Raw genomic sequence first — 15,497 nt, forward strand, 5'->3', positions numbered from 1 at the left:
TTATTTTCCATTCTGGGTTTTGGAAAATGGAAGATGTAGAGATTTGTAATATGTGTTATATATTCCTTTAGTATAAAAATCATATATACATGTATAATTTATGTATATTATATATTTACACATTTATATATTATATGTATTTTTAAATAAATGGGAAATTTTCCACTCAGTATGTTACAGTCATGGTTGTGTCTGAATTAGTAACAACAGAGGATCTGCTGCTTTATATTTTCTTTGTCTGAAAGGACAAATTGTTATTCTCCTGTATAAAAGCAAGGATAACTCTTGCAAAATACTGAAGGGATGCTGAAAAACTGTGATTGCTTGTAATGTATGAATTTTAAATAAAATACCTTGATTTATTTTCTAGGTATAAAATAATATCATTAGATGCTTGGCGTATAGATATAAGCAAAAACAACATAACCAAGGTTGACCAGAAGGCATTATATTTCTGTGGATTTCCTACTTTGAAACACATCAAACACAAAGTCAGTGGCTATTTAGTTCAGAATTTTTTTATTTTATTGAAAGTGAAGTAATTATGGAAAAATAATTAAAAATTAAATTCTGTGAATTCTTTTAAAGTTTTTTTTAAAGAAAAGTGGTGTTCAAGTATTCCAGCAAAGCAGTCGTGGAGAAAACATGATGTTGGAAATCTTAGTGAATGCTGAGTCAGATGAACTTGTAAGTATTTTCTTTATTGTATATTATACATAAAAGTGTTTTAGCTGCAATGTGTTTGCCAAAGTGGTATAACATGTAGGAACTCCAGAAATTCACAGGAAATAAGGATAGAGTAAAGACACATTTACACAGATTAAAGGATGTGTATAATTGCGACATAATGAGCAAAAAAATGCTGGAGGAATTTTGAAAAGATGAGCTGTGTGAATTTAGGTTAAGTACAGATCTGTAGATAGGAATAGACTTAAGCAGGGTACTAACAGAAAGATTTCCTCACAAAGAGGAAAAAGGAGGGGAAAGGGTATGCCAGGTGAAAAAAATAACATGAGATGGGAATTATAGTGAAAATTAAGTGTGATATTAGCACATTATCTTTTTAACCTTTTTGTATGTCTGAAATTTTTAATACTTTTTCTTTTTTTAGAGTAAATGTGATGTGTTTGAGGAGAAGGAATAGATAAACCTGACTGAAGCAGAGGACTTGTGTTGGGAAATAGTAGAAGATAAGGTTGAAAAAACAGATTGAGGCCAGATTATGGAGGACCTTGTATACCAGGCTAAGGAGTTTGGACTTATTTTTTCGTGACTGTTATCTTGAAATTGGTATTTTCATAAAAATTAATTTGGTAGCAGCATAATAGACTAAGTTGCATAAAAGAGAAATGGAAGAAAATGGAAAAGCCTGTAAGTTGAGGTTATGGTTATAGAAGCCTTAGATAATAAAGACATAAACTATCAAAGTGGTAATAGATCTAGATGAATAAGACTAAATTCACAAGTTCCGCCATTTGTTCAAAAATAGGGGATGAAAAGAAAAAGAAAATATTAAATATGACTGACTCTAACTATCAGACTAATCAATTGAAAAATTTACTGGAATAAAGAAGCTAAAATGGAAGAGGTACTTGTTTGAGGGGATAAATGATCAGTAATAGAATTTTAAGTTGGTTCTAGAACATTTATCTGGAGCTGCCCTGTAAGCCTTTCTTAGCAGGGTTCCACAAGAGATTTAAACCCTAATGTGCTGAGTCATCCATTTGCTTATAAAATTAAATTAGTTTTTATGCATTTGGAATAGTACTAGTTATGTATCATTCTTAGGAGAATTAGTAAAATCCCTAGTCCAATTGTTTTTTGTGTTCTATGGTTCACATGAAAAACTTCAGTGAAGAAAGATGATTATACTCAGTTGAATACATAGAGCTGAGGCTTGATGGGCAATAGGGATATGCAGGTCGTGAGCAGGGAAGTGATGGCTGGGGCCTTGGGGCTGACTTCCCTGAAAAAATGGAATTCTGAGGGTTCAAGGCCCCATTGTAAAGAAATACTCACAGGTATAAAGGGTGGAAAAGGAGTCAGTAAAGGTGACAGTGCTCAGAGAAGAAAGAGAATGATTCCCAAGTTAAGCAGTATCACAAAAGCACAAGTAGATGGTACATGCAGTTCAAGAACAGTGAAAACTAGGTCTGTGAATTAGACCTAGTGAATTAAACTAGGTCCTTTGGTCACCATTATTGGACTTTGAGAATTCCATTCCAGTAGGTTGTTGGAGGCAGAAGTCCGGTTCCTGAGTACTAGTCTGTGACTAAGTTAGATGGAAAGTAAAGGAAGCAGATCTTAAGCCCTTAGTTCAGAAGTTTCTCATTGAAAAGAAGTCTGGAAACATAGCTATAGGTAAAGAAGAGGCAACTTGTTAAGCAGAGCAGAACAGTAGAGCTTATTAAGCAGATCAGTAGAGCTGAAGAACAATAGAGGTCTTAAAGTCACCGTGGAGGGAAGGGATGTGAAGAAATAAGGGATATCCTGTAGGACTTAAGTGAAAGGATTAATCTGGGCAAGAAGGATAACTGTTCCTCCAAATGAAGGGAAGTGTGGGAGAATGAAATTAGATATATAGAAAGGAGAAGTATAAGGGAGCTTTGTTCTAATAATGTTGAAACTTGTTTTATCAGAATAGTAACTCTTTTATATGTTCACAGTAAGAAATGTCTTCGTATAATAGATACAATAAAGTTATCTCCCAAAGTCTAAAAATAGTCATCTCTAATTATTAAAGAAATATTTGCTTATAATGATCAAGCATAATAAAAAGGGGATGAAAATTTATATTTCAACTTCAGTTTCTACTACAAAGTTGTTGTTGTCTAACCAATAGTAGTAATTTTTACTTAAGATATTTTTCATACAGAATATTTATAATCAGTTGGTATCCATGGGGCATTGGTTCCAGGACCCTCGATTGATCCTAAAATCCAGTGGATGCTCAAGTCTCTCATATAAAATGGTGTTGCAGCTTCCCTGGTGACTCAGTGGAAACAATCCGCTAGCCGATGCAGGAGAAAATGGGTTCAGTCCCTGATATGAGAAGATCCCACATGCCTGAGGAGCAGCTACATCCTTGTGCCCCCCAAAAAAAAGGCTGTAACGTTTTCATATGACCTACATATATCCTCCCTTACACTTTAAATCATCTTTATTGTTTATAATACCTAACACAATATAAATAATTGTAAATACAATTTGTATGCTGTGTAAGTAGTTGCCAACATTTGGCAAATTCAAGTTTTGCTTTTTGACACTTTCTGAAGTTGTTTTTTTTTCCCCAAAGTATTCTCCATTAGAGGTTGGTTGAGTCTGCAGATGTGGAACCCATGGATACAAAAAGCTGACTGACTGTACAGCATTTTATAGTTTACAAAGGTTTTTGGGTATATTATTTTATCCTTAAATGAATATTGTGAGATAGATGTTACAGCTTCTCATAAAAGAAAACTGAGACTCAGTGGGATTAAAGGATTTGCTTAACACTCAACTCAATTTTGAACCTGTGGTTTCTAACTTGAGATGAAATCACATTTCTTAGATTCTTTTTTGCTGTCTATCTGATATGAAATAATGAATAATAGCTCTTTTCTAGACATCTGTGCTGTTCTTTTCCCTTTTTTCAGTTCCCATGAAAAAATAAACAGATAATCATGAGAATAATAGAATAATAGAATTTTACTACTGGATGGAATTTTGTAAAGCAGCTAATCCAGCTCATTAATTTTACAAATTAAAAATATTAAACTAAGGAGATTGAAAAGCAGACATTGGCTCAGCTAGTTAGAAGCAGAACTAAAAACCTGAGTTTCTTGGTGAACATTATTTCTATTAACGTTGGCTATATCATGAGCAATAATACTCACGTAATAGGTCAGTGTCCTTTTGTTTGAATTTACTGAAATCTGTTTTCTCCCCAAGTAATCTCATTTAGGATTAAAATCAGTGGGCTTCACTTCACTAATAACTGCCAGTGCTGTTGAAGAAATGAGGAGGAGGCAAGCTTCCTAGTGTGATGTTTATACTGTTGAAAAGTACTTAAGTTGATCATAGTTCCTGTCTAATAAGAGATTGGCAGAGGGGAAGGCTATGTTGGTAAAATTCCACAGATTCATAATAAATTATAAAGAGTAAAAAAAAGCAGATAGGTTAAAACAGCTTAAAACTATTTTTTAAAAAAAGGAAAGGGGAAAAAAAAAACCCCAAATCTAAAGGAACAGAAATCCTAGAAAGAAAAAAAAAGAGTAGTTAGCAGTAAAGGCACTACTTAAGAGAAATTTAAAAAACAAAATTTGACTGGATAGAATAATTAAGTTGAAATAAAGCTGTGAAGAGCAGTTATTAGCAGGGAATAATTGGCTTGAGTGATCAAATATTTTTAATTACTAAGGTGGGGTTTTATAGATTTCAAGTACACAGTTAAAAACACAAGCCAGTTTTAATTATTTAATTTTGCCTCTGTAAAATTTTCTCTTGGACCTAAAACAGTAATGAATTTTTCTGCTTTTACTTTAAGAGTATAGAAAATATAGCTTCATCAGTGCTTGGGAAGTCTGTCTTTGTTAATTGGCCTCATCTTGAAGAAGCTAGAGTTGTTGGTGTATCAGATGGAGAAACTAAGTAAGATTTTATTTGTAATTTTTAAAGTGTATATATGCTTTGCTATTTGATGGCTTTTATTCATACATTTTGGAGAAGGAAATGGCAACCCACTCCAGTATGCTTGCCTAGAGAATCCTATGAACAGAGAAACCTGGTGGGCTGCTCTCCATAGTGTCGCACAGAGTCAGACACAACTGAAGCGACTTAGCATGCATGCTTGCATTGGAGAAGGAAATGGCAACCCATTTCTCCAGTATTCTTGCCTGGAGAATCCCAGGGACAGAGGAGCCTGGTAGGCTGCTGCCTGTGGAGTTGCACAGAGTCGGATACGACTGAAGCGACTTAGCAGCATCAGCAGCATTCATACATTTTAACTGATACAATATTTGTAAAATATTTACACTCTAGTGGAAATGAAAGTTCTCTAATCACACCCTTCAAGTTCAACCACTGTTGACAGTTTATTGTACATCCCTTGAGATGCATATATTTTAGATGCATATATTATTTTTACCCTTTGCCTTCTTTTCCTTTTAATAGCTTGAAAGTTCCATATCCTAATTCTTTTCTACCAGTTGTCATTGTTAGCAAATATATTTATTTCTGACAAGATTGAATAGCATATGTAACTTTACCTTTTGCATACCCTTCCCAGGTTTCATTTAAATAATATGTAATTTTTAAAACATATATCTTCTATTCTAAAGATAATTTCTTAACACTTTATTAAATTTCACAATCATTTTATCAGTGAGTATTTAGACAATCTATTCTTTGACATCTTTTATGTTTATTTCATGTAAACTGGGTCTAACATCTTGTTCTTTTTTCATGTTTAAACCTTCCTAAAGTAATTTTTTTTTCCAGAGAAAATGTAAGGATGTTAATGCTTTCTGAATTATTACTTATCCAAAAAAAATTTTTGTGTTGTTTTTCCCCCACATAGGTTTAGAATTAGAAGCCTAATCTTTTTCCTCAGATCTCTGCAAACATATCTCGGTTTGTCTTGTCATTTAACTTTGTTGGTGAGAAGTCAACACTAATATGAATCTTGAGGAATCTTTTTTAATCACCAGAATTCACTTCCCCTGCCTTTCTGTTGAAGTTTAGTTTTTTATTAGTTTTTTTTTTCTTTTAATGGATCATGCTTTTGGTCTAAGCACTCTTCACCTAACCTTAAGTTCCAAGATTATCTTGAAATTTTTTTATAGTTTTTCCTCCTTTTGTACTTAAATCCATGATCTATTTTGTTTTTTTGTTTTTTTTAATGATCTATTTTGAATTAATTTTTATATAAGGTATGAGGTCAAGTTTCATATATTTACCTATGAATATTGAATTGCTCGTTCTAGCACTGTTTGTTGAAAGAACTCTGCTTCCTCCTTTAGATTACTTTGACATCTTTGTCAAAAATCAGTTGAGCATATTTGTATGGATCTACATTGTGGGTTCTCCATTTTGTTCCGTTTGTCTCTGTGTCTGTTTTTTATGCCAGCACCACACTGTGTTGTTTCTGTAGCTGTGTAGTGAGTCTTAACCTTAGGAAGAGGATTCCTTCCACCATTTTTTTATTTTTCAAAAATATTTAAGATATTTTTGGTCCTTTGCCTTTCCATATATATTTTAGAATTTTTTTAATATCTATAAAAAAATCCTTGATAGATTTTGATAGGAATTTTATTAAACATAATTTGGGGAGATTTGACATCTTTGTTGAATTTTCTGATCCAAATGGATCTCCTTTTATCGCTCCATTAATTTTAATCTTTGATTTTTTTTATTGCTATTTTGTTTTTTCAGCATACTGAACCTGTCCATATTTTGTTAGATTTATACCTACATAAGTATTTAAAATTTTTGAAGCAACTATGAATGGTATTGGGCTTCCCAGATGGATCAGTGATAAAGAATGAGCCTACAGTGCAGGAGATGTGGGTTCAGTCCCTGGGTCAGGACGATCCCCTAGAGAAGGGAATGGCTACCTGTTCCAATATTCTTGCCTGGAGAGTTCCATGGACACAGGAGCCTGGCAGGCTGCAGTCTATGGGGTTGCAAAAGAGTCAGACATGACTTAGCAACTAAACAACCACAACAATAGATGGTCTTATATTTTAAGGTTCCATTTCCCCTGCTAGTATACAGAAATATAACTGATCCTGTATATTAATTTTATATCCTAAGACCTAGCTAAACTTACTTCCCTGACTTTTTTTCTTAGAGTTCAGGTCAGTTATTTTGTAGAATTCTGAATTTATGTAGTTGTTTCCTATTAGTGTCATTTAAATTGGTCCTCCATCCCACATATTTCCTGTAAACTGGGAGTCAGGTATGGTGGCTTGATTAGGATCAATTTAAACTTTTTTTCAGCAAAATACTATATTGAATTTGAGAGTATTAATTCTTTGAAAATTTGTATTTTATTATGTATGTATTTTAATTTCTTAAAGAGACAGAATACTACTTGTTTTTAAATTTTGATTAAAATGTTTTATAAGTCCTTGTTCTGAAATTCCTCTTACAGTTTTAAAAAAGGAGGTTGTTTTTTTTTCTTTTTCTATTATACCATGTAGAAATCTTTTCACTTTGAAGACTCACACTACCGGAACTCTATGTTAAACCACAAATTTGGGGGTAATTTAATTTTTATTTTAATTTTCAAGGTTTTACTTGGAAGAACCTCCAGGAACACAGAAGCTTTATTTGGGAAGAACTGCACCACCATCTAAAGTGGTCCATCTTGGAGACAAAGAACAATGTAATTGGACAAAAGAAGTACAAGGAATTTCAGAATAGTGAGTATTATAAATAGTGTTTAATGTCATTGAACTAGAATGTGGAGGTCTAATGTACTTATTTTTTAACTGATTTTTCACTTAACACTGTGGTCACTCTGAATACTGAGTGCATCTTCATTTTATATATTAAAAAAGTAATGAGTTCTAATTTAAAATAAAATCTAATTAGCAGCAGTTAGAACCTTGTCCATTTTGTCAGTAAAATACTTCACGATGTACTGAAAAAGAAAGGAAGGAAGGAAAGACATACTCACTTACCCTAGGAATACAGTTAATAAGTTGTCTGAATTTCAGCATTCATTTTACCAACCATAAGGTTATGAGTTTCTTGCCCACATGTAAGTAATAAGATGGAATACTCCCCTTTGTTTTTCACCCCTCCCTCTTCCCTACTCTTCTGTCTTCCCTATATCCAAACCCCTTATGCCCCTGAATTCAGAAATGCAAGTTCTATACCAACTAAGTAACAAAGAAGCTAACCCTGGATTTTCAGGATGTTTTGTGTCCCAGGATCCCACTCTAACAGTACCTCTCTGTTTTCATCCAAACACTGCTGCTGTTGCTGCTGCTGCTGCTGCTGAGTCACTTCAGTGTCCATCCAAACACTGGAATTCCTTAAATCAAGATAGAGTAATAAAAACTGGCAGTGGCACATAAAGTGTTGTTATAAATGTATATGCATGAGTCCTCCTGTTTAAACTATAATAGCATCTATTGATAAATGAGAACTCAAGAAGATATCTCTTCTGTAATTTAGGAGCTAATACCAGGCCATAATATCCTTATTCTAAAATTATTAAACAGGAAAAATTTAAAACGACCATGAAAAGCTATCCAGCATAAAAGGAGATAAACATAGCTGTTAGAGGGAAAAGTAGAGCATTTTTTGCCTCCTAGTAGTGTAAGTTAGATACCCTTGTCATAGCTCACAGTATTCTGAATTTTATTTTATAGCTCATAAATAGAATTATGTTAATAGATTTATGAGTGTGATTACTCTAATGACTCTTTTCATGAATAGTATGCTCCATAAGGATAGGGAACACCTCTTGCTTTTTCAGCATAATTTAAATTTTGGTATAAAAATATATATAGTAATGTTATTAAACTACATACTATGTATATAACTATAATACATATTATATAATACATATATTTAAGTATAAGCATGTATACAAAAATTAAAATTGTGATTTTTATAATTAGTTCAGTAGATGTTCTAAGTATTATATGGGCATACTGAAGACTGAATCAGTGAGCTAAAAAATCAAGCTGAGAAAGGATCAGCAAACTTTTTCTGTAAAGGCTAGAGAGTAAATACTTTAGGTTTTGTGGATTTTATAGTTTTTGTTATAACTACTCAACTCTTGTTGTATCACAAAAGCAGCCATTGACATTAAATAAATGAATGACTGTTTGAATAAAATTTATTTATAAAAACAGGGAGCGGTCTGAATTTGGCCCATGACCATAGCTTGCCAGCCCCTGGTTTAGACTGAAAAGGCCCACTGAATGCCTCTCCCTGTCAGTCTCTATTTGCTGTCTTTTTAGATTCCCCTATTCTGGATATTTCATATAAATGGAATCACATTTTCTATCTGGCTGATTTCACATAGCATGTTTAGGGAGTTCATACACATTGTAGTATATCAGTACTTACTTCTTTTTATGGGCAAATATTTGATTGTCTGTATGTGTCACCTTTTGTTTATGCGTTCATCTCTTGGTGGACATATGGTTTCTTTCCACCTTTTTGCTATTGTGAATAGCACTGCTATGAGCATTGGTCTATAAATATTTATTTGATGACGTGTTTCCAGTTCTTTGGTTATATACCTAAAAGTGAAATTGCTGGGCTGTTTAGCAGTTCTGTGTTTAACTTTCTGAGGAACTGTCAAAAATGTTTCCCGCAGTGGCTGCACCATTTTACATTCCCATCAGCAGTGTACAAGTGTTTCAGTTTCTCCATATCCTTTCCACCATGCTTGTTTTTGCTGCTTTTTGTAATAGCCAGCCTAGTGGTTATGAAATGTAGGAGTTTCTTATAACTCTCTGAGTTCTCATGTAATCTTACAGACTTTGGTAAGGGTAGCCACAGAATAGTGTAAAAAGTCTTATTAGGTACTCAGAACTACTAGCATATTTATTTAAAATTTATTTACGGATTTGATTATGAGGTAGTGGTTTAATGTTGAATATCATTATAGAATGTATATACACTCGTACACAACTTTGTTTCTTTTTTATTTTTTCTTTGAGCTACCTGAGAAGAAAAGGAATAATAATAAATGAAACATCTGCAGTTGTATATGGTCAGTTACTCACAGGTCGTAAATATCAAATAAATCAAAATGGAGAAGTCCGTCTAGAGAAACAGTGGTCAAAACAAGTTCTTCCATTTGTTTATCAAACCATTGTCAAAGTAAGTCTCCATCAGTTCTCCATCTTATCTTAATGTACACTGTTGTACACTGTATAAATAAAAGACTAAATCATATTAATATGCAGCAATATATAATTGATATTGTTATTCAATGTAATTTGCAAGATACTATGGTCTTTAAAAGGAGTATAACATGCTCAGACACTCATTCTGGGTATGTCTAGGAAACTTGTCTTTTGTATGTATTTATTTTTATCCTTAAAAAAATCTTGCTTTAAATAAATTAGTAAATTTATTGCTATTGTGTTTCTGATCTTAGATGTTATGAGGGGACCACGTTTTTTAAAAGCATGTAGCGATAACGTAATTTGGAGGAAATAGTGTAGCATACGGAGAAGGCAATAGCACCCCACTCCAGTACTCTTGCCTGGAAAACCCCATGGACGGAGGAGCCTGGTGGGCTGTAGTCCATGGGGTCGCTAAGAGTTGGACACGACTGAGCGATTTCCCTTTCACTTTTCACTCATGCATTGGAGAGGGAAATGGCAACCCACTCCAGTGTTCTTGCCTGGAGAATCCCAGGGACGGGGGAGCCTGGTGGCCTGCCGTCTATGGGGTCGCACAGAGTCAGACACGACTGAAGTGACTTAGCAGCAGCAGCAGCAGTGTAGCATAGTGAGTAAGAGCACCGACTGAGTTTATTTCTTGGCTATATAACCTAAGACAAGATCGCCTCTTTCCATGCTTTAGCTTCCTCATCTATAAAGTGGGTCTAGTAATGGTCTTTGCTAGAGGGTTGTCTTGAGGATGAAATGAGCTAATAAATGTGTGAAGTACCTAGAAGAGTGTCTGGCATATAAGGTGATAAAATTTCATTTCTAATATTGTTATGTAGAAAATCTTTACATTTGACATTTGTGGACCACATAGTCATAATCCCGTAGGAAAAAAATCCTGATATGCAATCTATAGAAATTTTGACCATGATGACTCACTTTTATATTTCATTCTACATAGGACATCCGAGCTTTTGACTCCCGTTTCTCCAGTATAAAAACATTGGATGACTTGTTTCCTCCTAGAAGTATGGTCTTTATGCTGGGAACACCCTACTATGGATGCACTGGGGAGGTTAGTTTCTGTTGTTATTACTAATTAAAATTCTTCCTGGTTTCAAGTTAATACAATTATTTAACTTCTCTTCATTTAGGTGTAAAGTAAAAATGTAATACTGAATAGGAAAAATAAGAAAAAATTTATTCATCTAATTTATAAGCACAGTATTTGGCTATATATTTTTAGTGTTAAACACATTGAAATCAGGAGGTGATGGAAAAAGAATTCAGATTCTGATCTCTTTTTTTGTAGGTTTATTTATTGTGGTAGCATGCATGAGGCAGTTCTAAAATTATTTTAGATGTATTATTATTTATTTAAATTATGTAAATTATGATGAATTTATATATGTGTTGATGTTTTGGGGAACTCCACCTCTCACATGAGAAGAGGTACATGCATGTATAGAACAGGAGAATGCAAGAAAGAACTTGTGAGGAAAGATTAAAATTGGAGGTAGTAATGTGAACTCATGATTACTAAAATACCTTAAAAGATTTATAGGTATGTATATAGGCACGTGTGTATATATATCTATGTGTGTATATTTGTAGATGCATAAATGTATATGTCTCAATACAGAAATATATTTTCTGGCTCTATTTGCTTTAAGAATTGGAAGCAAAGAGACCATGGTACCATGTAACATGATGATCTTGATCTCTAACACCATATCCCAATAAAAGGAATGAGGCTTCTCAAAGAAAAGGCTGAATACAGGGCTGGGGCAGAATAAGTTCAAGATGAGCCTAGAACCTCTAGTTGTGCGGGAAAGCAAGGAAGTATTCACAAGATTGATGTGAGCATATCACATAAACACAGGAACCAGGTTGAAGAGCCTCTGACTGGCCAAATGTTTAAGTACTAAATTAATCAAGTAAATGTTAATTATAAATCATTAGGAATGCATGATTCCATAGTGACAAGAAATAGATAAATGAATGGGGAGGGGAAGAGCTTTTGCTTCTAGTATTATTTCAAGGATAATTGTGGAGAGAGTGAGGGAGTTGGAAAACCACTGTTTAACATGCATTGTGATTCAGGTTGGATCAGGCAACTGTCATTGGAAGATAAATCTAAGGGGAGCCTTTGATCCAGGAACAAGATATTTTCATGGTCTTAGAAAATGTCTCCCCGTAGGTTGTTAATTTAGTTGCAGGGAAAACAAAAAACTAAAAAACTATCATTGTACAGTTAAGTTGAGCAACATCTTGATTTTATGATTAATATTAATATCATTGAGGGACAGATGAATATTCTGTACCTCCAGACGGGATATCCTACAAAGGACATATTTTCTGTGCACTCTTCTGGCTGAGAATATATAACATTAACCTAATCACAAAAAAGCACTAGAAAACTCCAAATTGTAGAACTTTTTTCTAAAACACAGGGTGGAGAGGGAGGAATGAAATATATTATTTGAAAAGTTAGTATATAAAAGGCACTCTGGGTAAATTCTAGATTAAAGGAGGCTAAAGAGATAATAGCAACAAAATGCAATATCTGATCCTTGCTTGGTCCTGTGGTAGAGAAAAAGAGTTTTCTATAAATATACTCATTTTTAGGTCAACAGACAAAATTGATATACAGGCAGTAAATTAAAGTATTTGTCATAAGTTTATGTACTTAATAACTATACTATGGTAATATAATAAAATATCCTTCTTCTTATTTACCAAAATATTTAGTGGTTACAGATATGTATATAATACACTCTCAGAAATTTCCAGAAAGTAATTATGCACATGTAAATACACACATGGTGAAAGTGTTAGTTGCTTAGTTATGTCCAACTCTGCAACCCATTGGACTGTATGCATCCTGCAGGCTCCTCTGTCCATGGAATTCTCCAGGCAAGAATACTGGAGTGATTTGCCATTCCCGTCTCTAGGGGATCTTCCTGATCCAAGGGTCTCCTGCACTGCAGGCAGATTCCCTACCATGAGCCACCAAGGAAGCCCATATATGATATATATAATATACCCTCAGAAATTTCCAAAAAGTAATTGTGGGCTCCCCAGGGACTCAGCAGTAAAGAATCCTCCTGCCAAGCAAGAGACCTGAGTTCTATTCCTGGATCAGGAAGATCCCCTGGAGAAAGAAATGGCAACCCACTCCAGTATTCTGGCCTTGAAAGTCCCATGAACAGAGGAGCCTGGTTGGGCTATAGTCCTTGGGGTCACAAAGAGTTGGACACAACTTAGTGACTGAGTACGGAATCACACAAATACACATAGAGCACAAACGTTAGTAAGATGCTGATAATAGGTGAATCTGGGTATATGTTCTTTGACTTGTTTTTATTTTTGCAACTTTTTGGTAGTTTGAACTTATTTGCAAATTGAAGTTGTTTTTTTTTTTAATAAAAGACTGGTTAACAACTGGTCAAAGCAAAGTACAGTGACTCAAATTTATAATACAAGTACATTCACTTACAAGTTCCAAGAAAATTTCCACTATCCACCTTGTTTTACTGTATTTCAGAAATAATAAACACTGTTCAAATAAGTAGAAAAATAAGTAAATAAAATGTAATGAAAGAGACTCAAATATATTGATTTTTTTTTCCTCTAAGGTTCAGGATTCAGGGGATGTGATTACAGAAGGCAGAATTCGTGTGGTTTTCAGCATTCCATGTGAACCCAATCTTGATGCTTTAATACAAAACCAGCACGTGAGTATAATAGTCATATTGTTTAATCTAGAATTAACTTGTAAAATGTTAGAAGGATATTTTTGGTACCTCCTTTGAGTCATTGCAAATATTTTATTTAACACTGATTAAATTCTCTCACAGTTGCCTCTAGTATTATTTTAAGATAAGTATGGCATCTGTGCTCAAAACTTCATGCAGATCTTTGGGAGGGAAAAAACAGCTGAAATCCTATTATTAATCTGTAATAGTTGTTTTAGGTTATTTTGTTCAAGCTTGTAAGTGGCACATTGATTAGTATACGGGGAATAGATAGGTTTTTTTAAAGCCTTTCATAATCAAAGCCTGAACTTTTAGTTACAAGTGACAAATGACCTTCTTGCAAAGGTTATGCATCTCTATTCAGCTAAAGATGAACAGTCCCTGGAGAAAATTAGAAACTGCACTTAAGTTCATGGCATTCTTTTATTTTTCCCTTTTAAAATAAGATGATAATCCTGATATCTGTCATTTGTTCATACTGATTGATTAGATAATTAGATAATTAAGTCACTTCAGTCGTGTCAGACTCTGTGCAACCCCACAGACGGCAGCCCACCAGGCTCCCCCATCCCTGGGATTCTCCAGGCAAGAACACTGGAGTGGGTTGCCATTTCCTTCTCCAATGCATGAAAGTGAAAAGTGAAAGGGAAGTCGCTCAGTCGTGTCCGACCCTCAGCGACTTATATTTTATTTTCACTAGTGGTAAAATCTAAAATTTTATTTACTGTGAAATGAATTTAAGGCGTTAGTTATTAGCATACACGTGAGGATGCTAATAGAGAGCAGAGAAGGCCCTAAAATCTTGCCATGGGGTCTCTTTTGGAGAAATAATTTAGAAGTCGTAGTCAGGAAATCAGGAAAGTGAACCTTTAAATGAAGAAACTGGAGCTTTGTTTGGGAGCCAGTGGAGGTAGAAGAGCTTGTGTTGCTTCATCCTTGGCTTTTTCTAGATCTGAAACAGCCTGCCCAGTTCTAAGGGTACAGTGTTGCTAGGTATGCCCTCTCCAATGTATTTTCTTTCTTTAACTTTCACTCAAACCTTCTTTCTCTACTTCTTATTTTACATATACTAGGATATTTGTGGTGATTTAATTTTAACCATACTATAACCCAGTATTTTTCAAAAGGAGTACTAATTATTTTCTGAGTGGATCAACTGTGTTAAAGAGGACTGCCCTGTATGTAGCAGGACAGTTGGCATCCTTGGTCCCTGGACACTAAGTACCTGTAGCCTGTCATTTATTGTTTTCAGATGCTTATTCAAAAAGCAGTACCATCTGTGATAGAGAACTACTGCCTTAATTCTTCCTTTCTATTTTGGAAAGCATTACTTGATTTGTTTGTATTATTTCTAAATCTGATAATGATTTTGATGGAAAAATTGTGTTGCATTCTTTACTAGCATATTAATGTATTGTGATAGTGACATTGTGGGGCTTCCCTTGTAGCTCAGTTGGTAAAGAATCTGCCTGCAATGCAGGAGACCCTCGTTTGATTCCTGGGTCGGGAAGATCTGCTGGAGAAGGGAGAGGCTACCCACTCCAGTATTTTGGGGCTTCCCTGGTGACTCAGCTGGTTAAGAATCCACCTACAATGCAGGAGACCTGGGTTCAATCCCTGGAGAATTCCAAGGATTGTGTAGTCCATGGGGTCACAAAGAGGCGGACATGACTGAGTGACTTTAAAAAAAAAAGTGACTCTGTGTCTCAAGTGCCTATAGACATGATCATTAAAAAAAATAATGGTGGAAAATAATTCCTTACGAATCTCTGGAAATTTTGCTTTACTTTTGATAAACTATCCTTATATTCCCATGAAATAAGAATATAAAATAATTATATAATTTATTAATAAATATAGCATTTATTGTATTTATATATTCATTTATAAGAAT

The 15,497-nt window shown here is 34.2% G+C and overlaps 1 protein-coding gene across 8 annotated transcripts in view; it reads left to right on the forward strand.

The window, feature by feature from the left end:
- The window catches only part of XRN1 (5'-3' exoribonuclease 1), a 115,818-nt gene that overhangs the window by 47,898 nt on the left and 52,423 nt on the right, over positions 1-15,497 (forward strand). For 7 of the 8 annotated variants that reach the window (XM_060394952.1, XM_060394954.1, XM_060394955.1 and 4 more), the window contains exons 17-23: positions 371-491; positions 589-687; positions 4,526-4,629; positions 7,272-7,403; positions 9,666-9,828; positions 10,807-10,920; positions 13,484-13,582. In XM_060394952.1, coding sequence (XP_060250935.1) covers positions 371-491; positions 589-687; positions 4,526-4,629; positions 7,272-7,403; positions 9,666-9,828; positions 10,807-10,920; positions 13,484-13,582 — 832 coding nt within the window. Of the gene's footprint in view, positions 1-370; positions 492-588; positions 688-2,917; positions 4,630-7,271; positions 7,404-9,665; positions 9,829-10,806; positions 10,921-13,483; positions 13,583-15,497 lie in introns of those variants that run through there. The other variant, XR_009595375.1, reaches the window with a different exon arrangement.

Source organism: Ovis aries, chromosome 1 (assembly GCF_016772045.2).
Source record: "Ovis aries strain OAR_USU_Benz2616 breed Rambouillet chromosome 1, ARS-UI_Ramb_v3.0, whole genome shotgun sequence".
NCBI classification, from domain to species: Eukaryota; Metazoa; Chordata; class Mammalia; order Artiodactyla; family Bovidae; genus Ovis; species Ovis aries.